General features: G+C 36.1%; 1 protein-coding gene across 1 annotated transcript; it reads right to left on the bottom strand.

Annotated features, from left to right (window-relative positions):
- Positions 1–902: 902 nt before the first annotated feature.
- Positions 903–20,760, bottom strand: LOC127842087 (negative elongation factor A-like). Its single transcript, XM_052371406.1, has 11 exons — positions 20,529–20,760; positions 16,995–17,166; positions 16,064–16,225; positions 14,061–14,153; positions 12,848–13,005; positions 12,280–12,343; positions 10,699–10,826; positions 10,224–10,335; positions 5,778–6,037; positions 4,095–4,194; positions 903–3,191 (listed from the first exon to the last, which is right to left on the bottom strand). The coding sequence occupies exons 1-11, from the start codon at positions 20,727–20,729 to the stop codon at positions 3,013–3,015; spliced, it is 1,629 nt and encodes a 542-aa protein (XP_052227366.1). The 5' UTR covers positions 20,730–20,760; the 3' UTR covers positions 903–3,012.
- Between the last annotated feature and the right edge of the window lie 2,126 nt (positions 20,761–22,886).

Here is a 22,886-nt window from a genome sequence, read left to right as displayed (position 1 = left end):
GTTATTGAGCAGGCATTGTTCTCATTAACACCGACCAATCGCCCGCCACAGTGAACACCATGTCTTCAAAGGGGGCATTTAAAATTAAATGATTGTTGAATTTTGGTTTTAAATTAATTTGTTCAACCTCAACGAGGTCAACAAACTTAAATCATCAAAAACGATTGTGTTTCTGAGGTTTGATTGCCCGAATTTGTTATTACAGTAAAATCGGTATGATCTTAATTCATTTGTACAAAAAATTATTTATTTTGATCATGTAGAATTGTACAGTTAAAACTAAAGCTTTTTAATAATATGGCAAAATGTTTAACTACGTAACACGCCGTATACAAATAATTGAAGAAATTGTATAAAAGGAAAGCTGTGCATTTATTAGCACTATTAGAGCGCCAATTTTGTTGAGATTCAAGCTTTTTTTCCTTGGTTTTATATGCTAGTATTGTATTTATAAAAAATTTAAGTCGCATGATAAATCGCATACATGGTACGTGTAGCTGTTAAGAACGCGTATTCGGTAATTCTTAAGCTCGCCCTATTTTCTTTTTCTTAGCCTCACTGTATAAACCTTTGTCATCTCGGCAGCAACCATGTTTTCTCTATATAGCTGCAATTTGCAGCTTTTCCTTTTTTTGCTAAGAAAATCACGGAAGCGGGGAATAAAATCTGAAGAAACCCCCATCTGTGTGGTATGTTACACACAAAGAAAACTCACATGCGCCAAGATTATGTTTCACCTCCTGGACGCCAAGGTGAACTGCGCGTTTATCAACAACTGACCTAGACAGCCATAGGTTATAAGTAATTTGGCAAAGAGCCATAACACGCGATTTAAAATGTAGGCATGCAGACTATAAAAAGTATTGCATATTAACTAATTTTGAAGTTATGAACACCAAGACTGCTACCGAAATACTTTATTCTGCATTTCACAAAATACTGTTTCATTAAACAAAATTTTGAAGATAAAGCAATTATAAATACAACACATAACAATGGATCAGATCATAAACGATTTTTTTTTTCAAAACAAATAATAGCTGCATTCATTTGCCATAAACTTTGTTAATATCATATGTTTACTTTGTGAAAAAACTATGACAACATGAATTCATTGCCAGTTTCAAAAATTAGTTACAAATACGAGGCCAAATGATTAATGACATGCATTCCTCAGTTACCGGATTGCAATCTTCACCTGCCTTACGGTATGGTTTATTAGATTTTCACATGATGGATTAATATAAATTTCTTGAACAAATAACGCTTTCTGCCACATTCCATGACCTGTTCTCTATAAAAAATAGGGAAAAGAAGTGCGATTTATTCTGCAACAAAACCATGGGTAGAGCCTGTAAACCAAATATATTTTCTTAATATATTTGCTTAATATCTATCAAACTTTTGACATTATTTTTGCCTTGTTCGGAGTAACATTAATATTAATTTGTTAACAAGTAAGTTCACAAAAAAAGGTTTACTTTTTGTAAATTTAGCATTCATTATGTATTTGTTAGCGTATTATTTTCACTGTATTTTAGAATTACAATGGACAGGTCAGGATCAAAATATTTTTAAAAGTATACAGACTATTTGGATGAACATTTATGGAAAAATGAAACTAAATATTGGTTTTGCCGTAATAACCAACAGTTGGTTGTTCCACTTTTTTGTATCAAGTCACTCTGGCTCGTAAATTAATTCCTGATCATCAGAATAATTTGCGTTTGTCTACTAGGACATTTAAATGAGCATTTCAAAAACATGTCTTCCAACTAAGCTGAACCTCATTATCTTGAAATCTGAGTCAACATTCGTTTATTCCTGATTTATTTTCTAATTATGTGGTAGCCTTGCAGTTATTCTATTGAATTCATAACATAACATCTGCATACCTATAAGTATTGTATATATATATATATTCATTTTCAGCCATATTTCTAGTCTATTTATTGCCATAGCAACCAGAATTCTTGAAGTAGGAACAAAATGAAATGCCACGCATAATCTCCATATTGTCATCTGTCCATGTTGTAAGTTTCATGAAAAAATATGAAAAACTTTTTAAGTTATCGCAGGATCCAGAAAAGTGTGTCAGACTGACAGACTCACGCACACACAGTGTTTCACCGGTTGATGAAGTATAACTCAGTAAATGTTTACAATATTATAGCAATAATGTGATCAAGTGAACATTTAGTCCAAATACTTCTAAAAGGTATTTTTTTATGTCAAAGTTTTGAAATCGTTTTTGAGCTCTGGACTTCAATACAACAAAGTTCAGCCGTACATAACACTCCATTGGACGAAAATAATTGTAAAATGTGTGATACATAAAGTATGATGATAACCAAATAGAATACAAACGTATGAATGAAACACTGAACGAATGGGAAAAATACAGTTGATCCTGTGCACAAAAATGCTTCTATACAGACATTTTGTGCTGAAAGTTTAGCCACCTTAATAGGGAAAGAAGCGATATTCTTTAACTTTAGATATTTGACTATTACATATATGCATCCAACATAAACCATACACACGTCTAATTAGGAGTTAAAAACCTGTCTTATTTGAAGTGAATTAAATAATACCACTACATAACTAATATATTTAAAACTTAAATGAACTATGATTAAATTAAATGGCATGTAGGATACCTGGGCTCTTTTTGCACTCAAACTGCTTGTCTTTGGGTGGTTTTCAATAAACACTACTTGTCCTTTTGCATTCCTTTTAATCAACACAGTTTATACTATTGCATGATTTTTCAATCCACATCTTTGGAACTATTGCATGATTTTCCAATCAATAACTTTTGCACTATTGCATGATTTTTCAATTAACACCTTTTGTACAGTGGCAAACACGCCTCATAAAGTCATTTATTCTTAGAGCAATACATCGTATCCACATTCATGCTCTCAGGGCTTTCGAGTATGTCCCTCTTTACAGTAATCACCTTTATTTCACGAAATAAAATATGAACCATAAAATAATTCCCACAAACTCTCATCCCGCCTCGATCTCGCGGTACTTTTTCACACGTTTCCATTCGCCCGTTTGATAGTTCATCTGGAAGAAAGTGTCTACCAGCATGTATTTTTGGATCTGTTCACCAAGCGACACAAGTTCCTTTGCCTCGTTCAAGCGAATGCTAAGCACGTGACCTTGCTGAGGACAGGGATTCTCTGTGGGTGGAAGAAATATGGATTAGCTTAACCCTTTCCCACTTAGATACGTATTTTCAGGAATTTGTAACTCTTTTATAAAGTTATAAATAATTTAAGACCTTTCTTACTAGATTCAAGATTTCAAGGCTTCATCTCCAAACCTTAGATACTGATGTGCAGCAAACAGCATAAAACCTGAACAGTATGCGAGTAACTCGCAGGCTGGTCTGGTTTTATGCTGTTTGCACTTAGCCATTTTCACTTTGCTTATTCGTAGGAAAGCGTTCAACCAATTTATTTTAACTCCATAGTATCAAAGCCTCAGGTTTACTGAAATGCTCTTGCGTCTCATTCCTGAGTAAGATGATCATAAGAAACTCTCAGTGAATCAAACCCAGGTTGCTAGGCCGACCAAATGTGTATTGATCGACATTTGTATGAAATCACTGTAACTTTAAATTTGTTGCTGTAGTATATGTGTTTTGAAAAATGACAAGCGTTGTTAAGTTTGTTAAAACATATTTTTTCATCATGATAATAAAAATAATTTTATCATGATAATAAAAACATAAGTACATCATGATTATCATGATGAAAGTATGGTTTAAACAAAATCAAACAAGCTTTGTACATGTAGATATTAAAGATCTATGACATTATCAATTATATTAGTTGATTACATAAGATCACAAATATTGCTAATTCTTTTTTTTTTAGGATGAATGAATTTCCATACTTAAACAATGATAAACATTCCATTATCTTCTTATTAGTATTGCTCTGTTAAATGGCAAGAGAATGTTTATAAACATATTGCACTTCAAATTATTGATTAGATATACATAATATGGCAAAGACACAAATTCTTTGCTAAACTATTTGAAATGCCAAAAAAAGATACATTATAAGATGATATTTTACCTCTTGATCCAGCCATAAAACCCAATATAAGAGCCTTCTCTGGACGCGTGACCTTGTTGGAATTTTTAAACATTTCTTGGGCCTCCAACATTTGGTCTTTCTGTAATGTTAAACAAAAATCTTTATAAATACCTTTCTGTAAAAAAAAAATAATGTCAAAATTTATCTTCAAAATTGCTGTTAAAGCCATTATATACAATTCCATAAGGTTAATGCTGTTTGTTAGAGACTGACTCAGAGGTGACAAATATAGAAGTCAATACCAGTAGTTCATCTTCAGAATTCATTTTACTGGACATGTTCATTGATTTTCAAATTGTCATCAATTGAACAAAAATAGAAGAACAATGTACAACAAGCAAAGAAAATTTGTTGAATTGATATCCCCCGCCAATATGCTTCTGGACACAAAAGTGTTACATGTATATTTTATACTCAAAAAAGCATTTTTTCAAGATACAAAGGGCCATAACTCCGTTATTAACAGATGTTGTACAATGCCATTTGGCATGCATCATCCTCTTATTGATATACATACCCATACCAAGTTTCAATGAAATCCGCCAAAGATTTGGCTCCCGACACACAAAAAAAGCATTTTTTCAAGATACAAAGGGCAATAACTCCATTATTATCTGATGGTGTACACTGCCATTTGGCATGCATCATTCTCTTATCCATATATATACTCATACCAAGTTTCAATGAAATCCGCCAAAGCACTTCCAAGATATGGCTCCAGACGGACGGACAACGCCAAAACAATATCCCTCCGCCTATGGCGGAGAATAACAAAAGCAAAATGTGAAGCAAACTTATGATGTTAACTGAGTAATCATGATTAGAAATTATATTTAAAGAGTTAAAAACTCGAAATTGTTAATAAATTTGGGGTGCCTTTGTTGCTTTTCTTTATATTTTGTGACAATACATGATTGCTTATAGTAAAAAATAATTGTCAGAATGAATCAACTTGGATGGCCAAGTGGTTTTGGCCTTAGCATTTTTATCAAAGCGTATGTGGTTTGAACCCAGTATTTGAAAACTTTTTTCTTTCTTAAATCCTATTCTTTTATTTTACTGGAGTCTGGAGCTCTTTAATAACAAGAGTTCAGTATTTGGAGACATATGCCCCCCCCCAAACAAATTTCAATAGGGGTCATCTACTGTCCAGGGCCAATGCACATGGGAAGTATCAATCTGTCAATTCGTTGATGTGCTTTTGATCAGAAACAATTTTCACACTTATTGTGACAGTGACCGTGACCTATGACTGAGTGACCTCAATTTCAATAGGGGTCATCTTCTGTCTAAGGCAAATGCACATGGGATGCATAATTTGTTGACAAGATATCAATCAGAAACAACCTGGTCTACCAACAGACCCACATCCAGTAAAACAATATTTCCCCCGTTTCTTCAAAGGGGGGCATAATAATGTTTACATTAAACAATTTAATCCATTTCTATAGAAACTTCATAAAAACAAATTGTTTTAATAATTAACATTAGGTGCTAGTTAAAATCCATAGTGCTGTGAATTGTCAATCAAGCTGATTTGACTTGAAGTATGTTGTTTATTCATTAACATTTAAGTCACACTAATGCATGACACTATAAAAAGTTGACATATTGTATGAATAGGTTTCAGTAAAGTTTAAGATAAAATGTTGTCAAACTAACAGTAAGAGATAGAGCCTTTTTAGCCTGCTGAGGTTGCTGTGGTTGACCCATGACTGGTTGACTGTTGTTCTGTGTCTGCGGCTGTATTGGTTGCAGTGGCTGAGGAGTGGGCGGGGCCTGATTAACAGGTGCCTGCTGGAAGGTCTGGCCAATGGGAGGCAGCGTTTGAGTTCTGATCTGTGATTGGCCAAGCTGCTGTAGTTGTTGCTGTAAGGTGTCTCTGGCCTGCAGAGGGCCTGTGGAAGCATTACTGGATGTAACTGGAAAAAAATCAGTCTATTTAGAACTGTTACAACAACTGTCAGTTAATGTTTGTTGCAATCCCTGCATTTCCTGAGCTTATCAGCCTCGCTTTCGATTTTATTACATAGAATTTCTGACAGTTGGTAAATCAATCCATACAAGTCAATCAAAGATAATCTTTACACATAATGTTGTTATATTTATAGAAGGGATAATCACGTGATAGTCAAGATGGCAATGTCCATGTTGAGACAGGTGTTTTTCACTGTTTGATACCCTTTACTACTTTTGTTTACTTTGAAAATTACGCTCACTTTCCAGCCATTTCAGTTAAAAGGTGTAAAGCGTTCATTTCGTATTAAAATTCACTTTATATCTCAACTTTACTCCCCGTGAATTTTCTTAGTGGAGCTGTAGGTTATTGCGCTCAGAAATTTCACAGCGAGTTCAGTCAAGATATAGAGCTAACATTAATACAAAATATACTTTCTTGCTGATATGGCTGCAAAGTAGTCGGCTTAAAAAACAAGAGCTGTCAGAGGACAGTGCGCTCGACTATTCGAGTGCTTGACAGTATAATGTAAGTGGTAATTTATTAGATGTTTAAAACAAATTTGGGGGGGGGGGGGGGAGGTTGGGGGGGGTATGGGGTACGGTCGGTGAGAAAAGGGTATAATGTGGGGGGGGTAATTTATTAGATGTTTAAAAAAAAAAAATTGGGGGGGGGGGGAGTTTGGGGGGGAAGGGATTCTGGGTAGGGGCGTGGGGTATTGTTTGGGTGGAATCCATTGTGATATTCAGGTAAGTGTTGTTTTGTCAAAGTAATAATAAAATGTGATCATAAATAAAGAAGTTATGGCAATTTTAGCAAAATGTTCAATTATCTTAGTGTAAAAGGGGCCATAATTCTGTCAAAATGCTTGAAACAGTGGTCTGCTCTTGTTTATAGGTTGGCGTCATGTTCGTAAACAAGTATGCAAAATGTAAAAGCAATATGTCAAAGGATATAGGAAATATTTGGGGTAGTACGCAAACTATAACATAGATTTATCAATAATGTGCATATTCTAAGTATAAAAGGGGCAATAATTCTGTCAAAATGCTTGATACAGTTGTCTGCTCTTATTTATAGTTTGGGGTCATAATGGTAAACAAGTATGCAAAATATGAAAGCAATATGTCAAGGGACATTGAAAATATTCGGGGTAGTACGCAAACTTTAACATTTGCTGCATATTCTAAGTGGAAAAGGGGCCATTATTATGAAAAAATGCTTGATAGAGTTGTCTGCTCTTGTTTATAGGTTGGGGTCATGCTTGTAAACAAGTATGCAAAATATGTAAGCAATATGTCAAGGGACAATGAAAACTAGAGCTTTGTCACAAACGTGACGTATACCGTAATTACTCTATGTTTTCGGACACTCTTAAGTTTTCGGACACCCCTTTTTTTAGCAAAAATAATTATTTTTCGTGACTCTTAATTTTCGGACACATGAGTTTTCGACCATAATTAATGTCTCTGAAGTTTTCGGACAGTATATTTACCAGCGCTATTTTACCAAATGTCGGTCCTGTTTTCGATATCTAATGACACTTCGATCATGGGGTTTTACAACCAGATTAACATCATAAAACATGGCAGGTGCATGCCTGAGGGCAACAGACCATTACATTTGCGTTATTGTGTAAATTACCTTGTAAACCGGTATTAAACAATTGTTTCGCACGATAGCATAAGCGTTGTGACAATTACCAGGGGTAGTGCCAATTAACAGTTCAATTATCAACCGCAATGGTACTACACTTTCTCAGTAAAATGACTGTGACAAATACTAAATGCTTCAAAGTGTGATGGAAGGTGTTAGACAACAACTATCGGAAATGAACAAACAAAGAATTCATATATTGCTTTTTTATTGCGTTAATTACAGGTTCATACTAGCGATTATCGGTACATCACTTGCTCATCTTTGAACTCGTTGGTCAAAGTACAACCTTTCAGTAACTTTCTGTCAAATAAACTAAGCATTTAAAATTATTTAAAATGCATTGCAAACATATATAACTAATTCATAATATACGGCATGGTATTTTACAAGCGGATGCTATTACCGGTATTCGTTGATACAATTGATGCTATTTTTGGACACTTCAATTTTAGGACACGTGTATTTTGTGAATATTTTTTGTATCAAAGTTTTCGGACACAAAAAAAAATTATTATTTATTAGTGTCCGAAAACATAGAGTAATTACGGTACCCCCACATGCCGCATTGACACAGACTATTTTGCAATCTGTCTTCACAAAACAAGAGAATCTAAATAATGATTTTTAAGAATTATTATGCCATTATTATTTATGGCCATTTTGACCTTTGAACTCTTGAATTCTTTCGCATGTCCAATGACTGTGAACAAAATTAATGTACAGAGTCATTTTAAAATCTCACAATGAATGACATAGTTCATTTATGGCCATTTTTCACTTTTGAACTCACAGTGTGACCTTGACCTTGGAGATATTGACGTAATTCTTTCCCATGAGATACACCATCCAATAAAGGTAAACAAATGTGCCAAATGAATTTAAAATCTCACATTAAATGCCATAGTTATGGCCCAGACAAGCTCATTTATGGCCATTTTTGACCTTTGAACTCAAAATTTGACATTGACCATGGAGATATCAACGTTATTCTTTCGTGCGACACACCGGCCAATGATGCTGAACAAATGTGACAAATGATATTAAAATCTCACAATGAACAACATATTTATGGCCCGGACAAGCTCATTTATGGCCATTTATAACTTTTGAACTTAAAGTGTGACCTTGATCTTGGAGATATCAACGTTTTTCTTTCGCGCGACACACTGTCCAATGATGATTAGCAAATGTGCCGAATAATTTTAAAATCTCACAATGAATGACATAGTTATTGCCCGGACAAGCTCATTAATGGACATTTTTCACTTTTGAACTCAAAGTGTGACCATGACCTTGGAGATATTGACGTAATTCTTTCACGTGACATACCGTCTAATGATGGTGAACCAATATTTCAAATGATTATAAATATCACAATAAATGATAAATTTATAGCCCGGACATGCATTTGACCTTTGAACAAGTGTGACCTTGACCTTTGAGATGTTGACGTACTTTTTTCACACGACACACCGTCCCATGATGGTGAACAAATGTACCAAGTTATTTTACAATCTAACAATAAATGACATAGTTATGGTCCAGACAAACTTTCGGTTTAAAACACACTACATTGTAAGTGACCCTGTGACCTAGTTTTTGACACGGCATGACCCATATTTAAACTTATACATCATCTAGATACAACTTGTGACCAAGTTTGGTGAAGATTGGATGAAATTTTGGGACAGACCGACCAACAAAGTGACTCCTACATACATGTAGCCCCCATAACCAATGGCAAGGGGGGGTATAATAATTGGGGTAGAACGAAAACTTTTACATTTGCACGCTAACAGAACGGACGGAAATGCAGGGGTGAGTAGGATAGCTCCACTATATATATTTCATATATAATAGTTGAGCTAAAAATTAAAACAATAATTACAGTGTTTAAAACGGCAAAAAAAATACCTGACTCTGCATGGATGTTGCCATCTTGACTTTCATGTGATTACCACTTCTGGTTTCTATGGTTATTAATAACACAAGCTGCACAATCCCTCCAATTTACTTTTTTCTTATACTTTTTTAATCAGTGGATCAGCCAACTTAGTCACCCAGAAAGATGTGGTGTTCTAAGTATTTCAACTACTGACGAATAGATTACATACAGTTATGCTTAGACGTTTGAAGCAATTCAACTACTAACTAATTGGTTACATACTGTTCTGCAATACCTGGTAGTCAACCAGAAAGCTTTGGTGTTCTAATACAGTCTACTACTGACTAATTGGTTACTTACAGGTATACTGTACATGTTAGTCAACCAGAAAGCTGGAGCATCCTAACCAAGTCTACTACTAAATAATTGGTTTCATACAGATATATCTTCCTTGGTAGACAACCAGAAAGCAGGAGCCTTCTACACAAACTCTTCTACTGACTAATTGATTACATACAGGCTTCCATACCTGGTAGACAACCAGAGAGCTGCAGCATCAAAAGTAAGTCAACTACTGACTAATTAGTTGCATGCAGGTATACCGTACCTGGTACAGGAGTGGGTTGTGGAAGTCTTACAGTTGATGCTGGTACATAGGTCACTGTCTGTGACATGGATATAGTGGGGGCTGTGGATACTCCAATGAAAGACACAACCATCTGAAAATATGGAGGTATTTACATATCTCTTTGTGGGGACAGAAAGAAGTGATTGAAAACAGAAAAAGAAACTTTTAAATACAAGACTTTGATACTATTGTGCATGCAATACACATGTACAGGAGTCCCCGTTTAGTCATGTGAAAACCCCTACAAATAAAATATTCACATATTGTTAATATTTTCCTGTATCTGCTGTGTTGTACACTTGTAATGTCACAAAATGAAATCCAAAGGCACAGCAATATAAACATTTGTTTTTTTACATTCACCGGACAAATGACCTTGAACATTTTTGGATGTAACAGTTAAATTGCTATTCAGAAGTACCAAGTTAACCGGTCAACAAAGCCCAATACATACTGGTGTGGCAGGTGATATAAGACCGGCAGCATAGTCCGGGGTGTAAGGGGCGGGGCTGGGGGCTGCAGACTGGGCCAGGGCCTTGGCGGCCTCTCGATCCTTCTTCATCTGCTCCATAGCCTCTGCATCTGTAACAGGGGAGGTAATACATGTGTACTCAAGGGAGAGAAGTGTACCAAATGGGGGGTTACATCATCAGCGATGTTTTTTGCAAAATATTAGGAACAGTACTGGGACTGCAAATAATGGGAAATAAGCGCAAAAAAATTACAATTGAAGTCTTGAAATCTTAAGATTGGGATTTTGTGGTCTTTTTAATTGCCTGGTACTTCATTGCAAAAACGAATTTAAATATTCTCTTACATGCATTTTTGCTGCGATGTTCAGTTTCAGTGCCTATTTTATTTGTAGATAATCTTGATAAATTGATGCAATTCTGCTTCCTTTAGGACATTTTTTTGACGGCAATAAAGAATTTTGTAATTTTTATTTGATAAAGAGATTGCCTTTTACAGGTGCTTAATAAAGAAATGAAAAATCTCTCGAAGTGTATCACATGTGAGGATATACCATACACAAAACAGAGATGACTTTTACATCAGTGTTTAAAATATAATGATTGCCCAAAATGTTTACACGTATAATGATATAAGCCCAGGGCTAAAGATAACTTTTGGGGTATATTGGGTCTTTCACCCCCTGTTTTTGACAAAATACGGTTTTTGTAAATTCACTAGAGTTTTAGCAAAAATTTTGACACCCTACTTTTGAGTTTAATTGGGTTTTCAACCCCGTTTTTATTAACTCAATTGGGCAATTTAGGGAATGGCATATATGATTGATATAATAAAAATCTACAAAGGTTACTATATTATTTATACAAATGGAATTCAAAAAGGTTCCTGTACATAACAACAATTACTGAATATCTGATCAAAGTTCATTCCTTTTTGCGTTCAATGAGACCGAGTTCGTAAAATTCGCTGCACAATTGATGAAGCTATGGCTGTTCAAAGTGATGCACCGTGTTTTGGGGTCATTTTGAGTTGAATACCTTGAAAATAAAAGTAGAATTCGGACGGGTCTACAAATAATTACAATAATACCCCCAATGATTGATAACCGCCGGAAAGACAGCATTCTTTTAATCATAGGACGGCATATAAACTATCCGGTACATTTTTGAAAGGAATATAACCAGTCTAAAAATACGCCCAGTGTTGGTAAGAACTGCATTTTGTGACGCAAGGTTTTTTACGGGAATTACGTGATTAAATTTGTATTTGTGTTTTTGTATGCTTTATTTTATATTTAATTACGTTTTTGGTTATTTTAATTGCGTAATAACGCAAATACGCTTGTTATCTATAGCCCTGTATAAGCCACACATAAGTTAATAAATTTAACCAAAACAAAAACAAATTAATCAGAATTACTTTCTAGCTATTCAAATTGTTTTGTAAGATAAATGTGTTCGTGTTTTTTACTAGTCATTCCAAGAAATGATGTACTGACTAAACTGGCGTTTAAATAAACCAACAGTCACAAGGTTAGAGACAGTAACCAATCATAATCAAGTACCAGCAGCTTTCTTTCTCCGTTTTGCTTCTTTTGCTCCAAGAGGTACCTCATCCATTTCCAGTAACTGAAATGTATGGATAGACAATTGATAGTAATAGCCTTCTCATGCAAACAGAGAGCAATTTGCAGATATCATTCAAGTTTTGATATTATATATCTGAACACATAATGAATGATTCATGAAAAATTCATGAGTAAAGTCAGAAAATACCCAGCAATTTGAGACAAAGCCTGTCGTCTCTATTACATTTGTATATCTTTCAAGTTGATATACTCTTTTAAGCTTATACTTTTCTCCCGTTGTAAAGTGGTAAGAAATGATGAAGTCTTATGATAAGGTTTTATTTTTCTACTTCGTTAGAAAAAAATTGTAAATAACAAACAATATTATTCATATGTGATTTGTCAATGTAATATATTCACAACACACACTGGACAAATCACAGTCAAGAGTCAAAATATAACATAAATTATTATTACATACTGATTATAAATTCCTGAATTAATAATAATACATTTTTACTAGAGGCCTTTAATCAATTCATAACAAGAGCATTGCCCTCCTCACCTTAATGCCTCCCTCCTTTTTCAGTTGGTTCATCCTATTGGGTGTGCCCCCGATAGAGGTGCTTGTAGAGCCCAGCAGACTGGTGCGACGCCCCACAGGGTTCGGGCTCAGGAACCCACCAGAGCCACTGTTTTTTCCAGGCATGCCCGTTATTGGGCCTGCCAAGCACAATGTGTGAGATTGTGATTTCAACAACATGATTTAAAATCTAATAAATAAGGTGTAAACAAGAATGTCAAACCCTAGGTAGTTAACAAAAGACCCGAAGGAACTGCCCAACAAACATGCGCATATGGGCCCCATATTGGATGTATAAAGGCAGATTCGAGTGGTTGAGTGGATTTTCGAATGCCTGCTATATGAGCTAGCCAATAGTGAACCCTAATGGGAAATATAATGAAAAGCCTGTATTGCCATGACCAGATACTACCCATATGGAGCCAAAATTTGAAGCAAAATACTGTTTTAATTTTATTTCAACATTAATATACACTTTTAAGCAGTTTTATATCTATAAATATTTACACTTCAGCCATACAATATTTTACCAATATGGGACCCAAATGGTCTTATATTATCAAGGAACAGGTGCACAAAATAAACAAGAGCACCGCATAACGGTTGCCACGCTCGGCTACATGTGCAGTTTTGAACAAGAGCACCGCATAAAGGGTGCCACACTCGGCTGCGAAAGCTTGTCAGAATTAATTAATTTAATTTTTTAGAAGTCACAGTGACCTTGACCTTTGACTTAGTGACCCAAAATGTGTGTGGCGTGTAGAACTCATCAAGGTGCATCTACATATGAAGTTTCAAAGTTGTAGGTGGAAGCACTTTGATTTTGGAGGCAATGTAAAGGTTTTTGTTTAAGTTTTATATTAGAGGTCACAGTGACCTTGACCTTTGACATAGTGACCCCAAAATGGGTGTGGCGTGTAGAACTCATCAAGGAGCATCTACATATGAAGTTTCAAAGTTGTAGGTGGAAGCATTTTGATTTTAGAGCCAATGTTAAGGTTTTAGCACGATGCATACGGCGGACGACACAACAAGCTGGCTATGACAATACCTCAGGTTTTCTCTGAAAACGCAGAGCTAAAAATAAAAATAAAAGACTTCCAGCAGCTGCAATAATAAAGAACATAAACGGTGAGGTTTAACGCCGTTACACATATAAATATATTGATATATTGCTAACACAAGCTATACTTACTAGAGTCATCCTCCATTTTCTTGGCAAAACTCCTCACTTTGATAGGCAGACTCTCAGAGCCATTTCGTTTCTTGTTCAGGGCTGCCTCTGATGCTGGAATAGAAGGAAAGATTATTGGAATGTAAAAGTGCTTATGAATGCCATGAGCGCTGTTTACAATGTGCTGTGTCATACAAAAATGAGACTTTTGACTTTGTGGACAGAAGAGCTACAGACGAGACTGTTTAAAATCTACACCTTAGCAGGTACAAAATGCAATAAAAATGCATTATCAATTAATCATTTTTGTGTTTTTTTCATTGCATTTTATTATAAGTAAATTATAAGTGTAACAATGACATGTGACATTTTAACCATACCTAATATTGATATTTACTTGTGAACTTAAAGAGAATAGCCTGTACTTACAGAAAAATTGCAATTTAACATTGAAACTTAATTACATGTATTACAAAGACATATGCATGTTGGTAGTAAGAAGATAGCACAACTGCCAGGAATTTGTTATACAACAGGGCTTTTTTTCCTTCTTTAGCAAGGGCCTTACATAGGCCCTTCCCCCAAGAGAAAGGCCCCTTCTAAGTGAATTTCTTTAAAATGATGAAATTTTCCACAAAATTCAATCTTACTTTGGAAAATTTCTTCTACTTTTTCAGTTTTGTCTATTAATTTTTCCCCATAAAGAAGGCCAAGCCCTTTCCCCAAATTCAGAAAAAAAGCGCTATTCAAGGAAACCCTCCAAATGGCAGATGTTCTTGAACCAGATTAGAACATGCGCTGCAACACAGTACAAGACTCACATTTCTGTAACAGTTCCGCCCTAGCACATTATAAGACTCACATTTTTGTAACAATTCTGCCCTAGCACAGAACAAGACTCACATTTTTGTAACAGTTCTGCCCTAGCACAGTACAAGACTCACATTTTTGTAACAGTTCTGCCCTAGCACAGTACAAGACTCACATTTCTGTAACAGTTCCGCCCTAACACAGTACAAGACTCACATTTTTGTAACAGTTCTGCCCTAGCACAGTACAAGACTCACATTTTTGTAACAGTTCTGCCCTAGCACAGTACAAGCAGTCTTCGAAATTCGCACTAGTCCGACAGCAAAAAACTAGTATTTTTTCTTTCGGGCTTGAAGGAAATCCAATATTACAAGCCCGACGTGCTTGTACAATTCATTAAACAGAAAACGAGTTCCACTTTCATTTTCAATATTTGTAAACAAAGTTTTGAGCCCATTTAATCAACAGCCGCTTATGTTTTAACACACTGCGAACACATGCTGGGCAATCAGCCGATAATTGGATTACTGCGCATAAAGCTCATGGTTTTGTGATTCCCGGATTACTATTATGTAAAATTATGTTTTGCGTTGCGTTCGGGACACAGAGAGTAATGGCCGAACAGTTGTCATTCAAGTACGTCGTTGAGGAATGCAAATCTGAGGTAACTGTGATTGACGCATTTGTCAACTGGCTTTTTGTAGAATGACCTGGCACTTAATTGCTTATGTATTTTCTGGTGGTTCAGGTTTGCTCTCTCTTTCACATGGGTATATGGGATACATTTCTGCTAATTAGTTACATAAACTTTATGTATATATTTATAAGTGTGATTTGATTGAAATCCGTGTGTAAAATTAATTTCTTCTTGTTTCAGGAGCCGAAAGAGGCTGGCTCAGATGACGAGGAAGCTAACTTGGATGAGGATGAAATTAATAAGAGATTTGTATTGTATTCTTAAGATTGAATAAATGAATGCTTCTTTGGATGTTTTATGTTATGTTTATCTGCATTTTTAACAAAAATGTTTGGGCTAGTAAAATCTGACTTGGGCTTGTACAAATTCCCATAGTACTAGCCCGACTTGCTTGTAGATTTAAATCTGAATTTCAATGACTGGTACAAGACTCACATTTCTGTAACAGTTCCGCCCTAGCACAGTACAAGACTCACATTTCTGTAACAGTTCCGCCCTAGCACAGTACAAGACTCACATTTCTGTAACAGTTCCGCCCTAAGTGTGGCAGACTTGGGTTTGCGCTTCAATGCAAAGTGCTTGGTTGGAAGTGGTTGCTGTCCAGTGGTTGCCAGGAGAGCTGTCTTGTTCAGGAATTGACATTCCATTGGCAACATCTTCACGTCCATAGACTTGCGGACTGTAATGGTGTAATTCTAAGCATTTTGTGCTTGCTTTACTCAAGAGTTTTTACTGAAAAATTTGTTGTGTTTTTTGTTTTTTAATTAATGAAACAGTGTTAATTTGATATTTTCAGTGTAAGTTTGATATTTTCAATTGTTATGGTATAAAACTTAGAATCGTTTTCAGTAAAACTACTGATTTGAGCAATCTTTGCTGTAACAGCCTCCAAAACGGACCATGTATTGAGTCTGCAAATTTAATGTGCTTTAAAATTTATTGTGAACACTGTTTACAACCATATTCTTAATAAACAACATAATTAAACAGGACAGATGATTTTAAGAACTATAAAAATGTTCAAAGAACAAGCTTGGTCAAATGAAACCATTTTTAGACGGACAGAGGCACAGATGTACAAAATAGGACCCAAACATGGGTAAAGTGCACATTCTTTTAATTGTGGAGGCATAACAGAAATAGATTTATCAGAGGCAAATCTTACCAAACATCCAAAATGGTAGTTTCAATATGATGAACTCAGCATCATTATTATCATCACCTTCATCATCATCATCATCATCAACATCATCATCCCCATCTTATCAGCAACTGATGGCAGTTTCTGTCAAACATCAACCTTTATTATTTTTCTGAAGTTGTTGCTGCATAACCAGCTCTTACATTAAGAAACAAACACAATTTTCTAAATAATTTGCTACAATGTGTTTTTTTCAAAAGTGAATACCTCCCAAAATTTCAGTCCAAGTCAAGTAAACATCCGTTACCTAGTTTCTTAAGATCAGCTAGCACTTCAGCAAAGGTGCCATTGTTGTCTTCTAGTTCAAGATTTAGACCGCCCGTGGCAGGGTAGGTACGTAGGATCTCACCCACCATAGACACCCACTGGTCTGTGTCATGGATCGCCATCATCAGAATCTCCTCTAGGTAGCCCTTCCACTGAAATACAAAGATAAAAACAAAATTTGAATAATAAAGTCTTTAAGTAAGTCATTAAACCAGTGCCGTTTTTGCTCAAATTTAGGCCATCAAACGACCCCATTCTCAATGGAAACAAGGGCTGTTTGTAAAACATGCATGCCCCCATATGGGCTGTCAGTTGTAGTGGCAGCAATTGTGTGAATATGTTTTTTGTCACTGTGACCTTGACCTTTGACCTAGTGACCTAAAAATCAATAGGGGTCATCTGCCAGTCATGATCAATGTACCTATGAAGTTTCATGATCCTAGGCCTAATTATTCTTGAGTTATCATCAGGAAACCATTTTACTGTTTCGAGTCACTGTGACCTTGACCTTTGACCTAGTGACCTGAAAATTAATAGGGGTCACCTGCCAGTCATGATCAATGTACCTATGAAGTTTCATGATCCTTGGTGTAAGCATTCTTGAGTTATCATCTGGAAATCATTTTACTATTTTGAGTCACTGTGACCTTGACCTTTGACCTAGTGACCTGAAAATCATTAGGGGTCATTTGCCAGTCATTATCAATATTCCTATGAAGTTTCATCATTCTAGGCGTAAGCATTCTTGAGTTATCATCCAAAAACTATTTTACTGTTTCGAGTCACTGTGACCATGATCTTTGACCTAGTGCCCTGAAAATCAATAGGGGTCATCTGCCAGTCATGATCAATGTACCTATGAAGTTTCATGATCCTAGGCCTAAGCATTCTTGAATTATCAACCGGAAACCATTTTACTATTTGAGTCACTGTGACCTTGACCTTTGACCTTGTGACCTGAAAATCAATAGGGGTAATCTGCCAGTCATGATCAATGTACCTATGAAGTTTCATGATCCTAGGCCTTAGCATTCTTGAGTTATCATCCGGAAACCATTTTACGATTTGAGTCACTGTGACCTTGACCTTTCACCTAGTGACCTGAAAATCAATAGGGGTCATCTGACAGTCATGATCAATATTCCTATGAAGTTTCATCATCCTAGGCCTAAGCATTCTTGAGTTATCATCCGGAAACTATTTTACTGTTTCGAGTCACTGTGACCTAGACCTTTGACCTAGTGACCTGAAAATCAAAAAGGGTCATCTGCCAGTCATGAGCAATCTACCTATGAAGTTTCATGATCCTAGGCCAAGCATTCTTGAGTTATCATCCGGAAACCATTTTACTATTTCGAGTCACTGTGATCTTGACCTTTGACCTAGTGAACTGAAAATCAATAGGGGCCATCTGATCCTAAGCGTTCTTGAGTTATTATCCGGAAACCATCTGGTGAATGGACCGACAGACCGACGGACCGAAATGTGCAAAACAATATACCCCCTCTTCTTCGAAGGGGGGCATAAAAAGTAGTTATTTTTCTCAAATGGGACCTAACAGTTACCAATTGCAATTTTTTTAAGATCTCAACATTTAGTTCATTTCCCATCTTGCTCTATAAGTTGAACCTTAGTTAATATAATCTTGAAAATTCTGTTAGTCTAAATTTTGAACTTGAAGCATTTGTTAGCAATACAACAACACAAATGTCCTAACTTTCGTCAAAATGCCGTGATTTTTCCCAATCCAAAGGCACCCAGCCCCATTCAAAAATGGTGAAAAAAACACTGTTTACTCACTTCAAACCTCAGTCTGAAGATTGGATGAAAACTGCGACCTCTACTGTCTACACAAGGTTTTTCTATTATTTGACCTAGTGACCTAGTTTTTGACCCAAGATGGCCCAAATACAATCCCAACCCAGATTTCATCAAGATAAACATTCTGACCAAATTTTATAAAGATTGGATGAAAACTGCGACCTCTATTGTCTACACAAGGTTTTTCTAATATTTGACCTATTATGTGACCTAGTTTTTGACCCCAGAACTGTGACCTCTACTTTCTACACAAACAAATTGTTGACGGACAGACGCACGCACACACAATGGACACCGGACATCACACGGTCACATAAGCTCACCATGTCACTTCGTGACAGGTGAGCTAAAAAAAGCCCTGGTGATATTTGTTTTATTTAAAGTATTTAAATCCATATATTTAAATTATTATGACGAGTCATTGACGTTATTGATTGTAACGTTGAATGGTATGTCAAAACTTAGTTTATTCAGGTTTAATTTAATATTCAATGGTTCTGTTTAAGCTATTTACCGCGAATCTACTGGGCAAAAAAATAAACAACAAGGGCGGACAGTGGTGTTGTTTTTGTTTTTTACCGCTGTTAATATTGAAGGACATTCGTCATAAATGGCAATTATCCAATAAAGATACGTTGAATATGATTGTCCTTTAAATCATTTATCTGTTATATGAAGATTGTTTCTAGACACAAGTGAATATTTTTTAAGTACCCCCTGAAAAAAAAAATGCTTTTATAGAAAGATGTGTCTCATGATTATTATATCTCAATTTTATTTCAATTTAATATTGTCAAACATACTAAATTATGAAAAAAGAAATGAATATAGCAGACAATACCAAACTTCCAGATTGATGTCGGACATTCGGTCTGACGGATTGACAAATTCTGTCAGACCGGATGAGTGTTTGTCAGACCAAACAAAAAGAGAGAAAACACAAAATGAAATGACGGTTATACATAGTATTTATTTATATCATGATGACATATATCAAGTATGTATGCGAGAATCTTTTGCTGCATGGTCCCGCTCTCGCATTTTGCGGATTGACATGCACATATGAGCGTGGAACTAGTACTTTATAAATATCTGTTTGGAAATTTCCAGATGCTGTCACGGAATATACCGAGTTGCAACAGTTTGTATTTCAGATACATCGGAACACACTTGGCAAATTCTGTCTCTGCGTTCAGAACATTTTACGAATATAGTATCGCATGATCCGAGTTATTTTCGGAAAATAACTCGTATAACCGAACATGTGGGAGCTATTCTTTGGAGGACACAAAAAGATGGAAAACATAAAAACGACACTGGTATTAACGTATTTAGTTCTACATGTTTTGATGGCAAATATTGGATTCCCACGGAGCATCAGACGATGATTATTATAGATATTTATTATATTTTTTGGAGTCCGACATTTTGGTCCGACGCAATTGCAAAATCGATAGGACCTTATCATAATCTGTCAGATATGTCTGTCGGTCCGACGAAGTTTGGTATTGTCTGATATAGTGCAAACATGTACAAATGTAATAATGAGAGTAACTCAGTAAGTAAAAAAATCCCCCAAAAAGGGAAACGCCTCGAAAATTCCCACTCATGAGGGTAGCGATCCGCTTCCCCTAAAATGGGGTTGAGGGTCCTGCTATATAATGTAGTCTACAACTTATACAAGATAAATTACCGAGTCTACATTTCTTCTTGGAATATGAAGAAATGACATCATAAGTTTGACTTTCACGTGAGGTTGAAGCGTGTGAAAACATCCTCGGATACTTTGCAACTTGTCTTGTGACAGTTGAGCACATATCGTTTTACCAGACCACAGATCATCGGTAGAACCTAATTTGTTATGAAGCCACAGAGCTGTGTCACCGGCGGCCATATTAAAGAAGAGGCCTATGAAGTTCGCATTGACTAATTTGATTGGTTCGGCGAGCGCAAGTACGCTGGTTCCGATTGGACGACGTTTCATTCGTATTTTTTGTTACAAAACGGTCATAGATAAATTCGGTTTGAACTTGCTTAGTTTCGTTCAAGAAGAATTAGAAAATTAATGCGTTCTATATCTAGATATAAACAATACAATGGCATGCTGTTCTGTAGATACGCGCATAGTATCAGAGTCTTATACAAAATAAGTTCCAGTTAACTTATAAAATGATAATAATCATTGTTATAAAACAAACTATGAAACTTGTCAATATGTTTAATTACCATATAAATGATGTCAAATAAGCACGTCCCACATAATACTGGAGGATTTATCGATAACGCTATATCGAAAATTTACCATTATACCGCAGACAATGTCTCTGTGTATGTTTTCATGAGTTTTAATCATCATAAAGCGCTTAACATCATTAAGCCGACGCTTGGTGTGCATGTATAGACCTAAAAACGGGTTGCGCATTAGGCCTTTTGGGGGGAAAACTTATAACGTATACTACAAATATATAATACAACAAATATCACATGCATTTGAATGGTTTGTCAACTAATGCTTCCCAAAGAGATTAATTTGTAAAGATGCCGAAGGCTGAGGCGGTCATTACTTTTCGAGAAAGACGATACTTTCTATACCTCCAAAACTGCACGTGATATTTATTTTATTATACCAAACAAACATTCTGTGCATTTAATAACACAGGAGCGGCTCCAGGATTTCTGGTAAGTGGGGGCGGGATATTGAAAGATTTGCTGGGGATCAAGGGGGCCCTAGCGGCCCCCTGGCGGGTGCAGGGCAAAGCTCTGCTAGGGGGACCAGGGGGCGATGCCCACCGTAAGCTTCACGATTTTAGTGATTTCGAAGGCTTAGACAACCACTTCTCGAGCATGTCACGCCTTATACTTTCATCAAAGTACCTTCTTATAATGCCAAAAAAGTGCATAGTTTGTCTTTTATGGGGTCCATGGAGGCGAAGCCCCCCGGAAGCTTCACGATTTTAATGATTTTGAAGGCTTTGACAACCACTTCTCGAGCATGTCACGCCTTTTATACTTTCACCAAAGTACCTTCTTATAATGCCAAACAAGTGCTAGTTTGTCGTTACGGGGTCCAGGGGGCGAAGACCCCCGGAAGCATCACGATTTTAGTGCTTTTGAAGGCTTTGACAACCACTTCTCGAGCATGTCACGCCTTATAAACTTTCATCAAAGTACTTTCTTATTATGCCAAAAAAATTCATAGTTTATAGTTTTGGGGTCCAGGGGGGGCGAAGCTCCTGGGAAGCTCCACGATTTTAATGATTTTGAAGGCTTTGACAACCACTTTTCGAGCATGTCACGCCTTATATACTTTCATCAAAGTACCTTCGTATAATGCCAAAAAATGAATAGTTTATCGTTTAGGGGGTCTGGAGGGGCGAATCCCCCCCCCCCGGAATCTTCACGATTTTAGTGATTTTGAAGGCTTTGACATCCACTTCTCGAGCATGTCACGCCTTATATACTTTCATCAAAGTACCTTCTTATAATGCCAAAAAAGTGCATAGTTTATAGTTTTGTGGGTCCAGGGGGGCGAAGCCCCCCGGAAGCTCCACGATTTTAGTGATTTAGAAGGCTTTGACAGGTTTAAATAGGTGATTTAGATCTAGTTAAGTGTAAAACATCAAATGAATTTACTTTACATTGGAGATTTTAGGGTGGGGGGGGGCGTACGCCGCGTCCGCCCCCCCCCTGGAACCGCCTATGTAACGGACAGCTCAAACGTGCATTTTTAATTTGAAAAAAATATCGGAACAGCCGTTTTAATAATTGAAGGCGTATGCACGTGGTTTATTTAAGAAGTAATTGCCGACTTAGTGTTGGTAATTGCATAAGTAACAAACGGGCTGAAGTTCCGATGCCTAGAAGTTTAAACAAAAGTGGTTTAATAACTGGATCGGAAAGACAATCCGTTTGCTTTTACCTAATAACCAACACTTAGCCGGATAATTGATCGATTTTGCAAAGGATAAATAAAATTGATTTTTATAATATTAAAAATATTCAAATCTAATCCCCGCTCTCGTTACACCAAAATAACTTAAAATGACGTAAT

The sequence above is a fragment of the Dreissena polymorpha genome, chromosome 8, assembly GCF_020536995.1.
Source record: "Dreissena polymorpha isolate Duluth1 chromosome 8, UMN_Dpol_1.0, whole genome shotgun sequence".
NCBI lineage: Eukaryota > Metazoa > Mollusca > Bivalvia > Myida > Dreissenidae > Dreissena > Dreissena polymorpha.
This window is presented reverse-complemented; position numbering and strand designations above follow the sequence as displayed.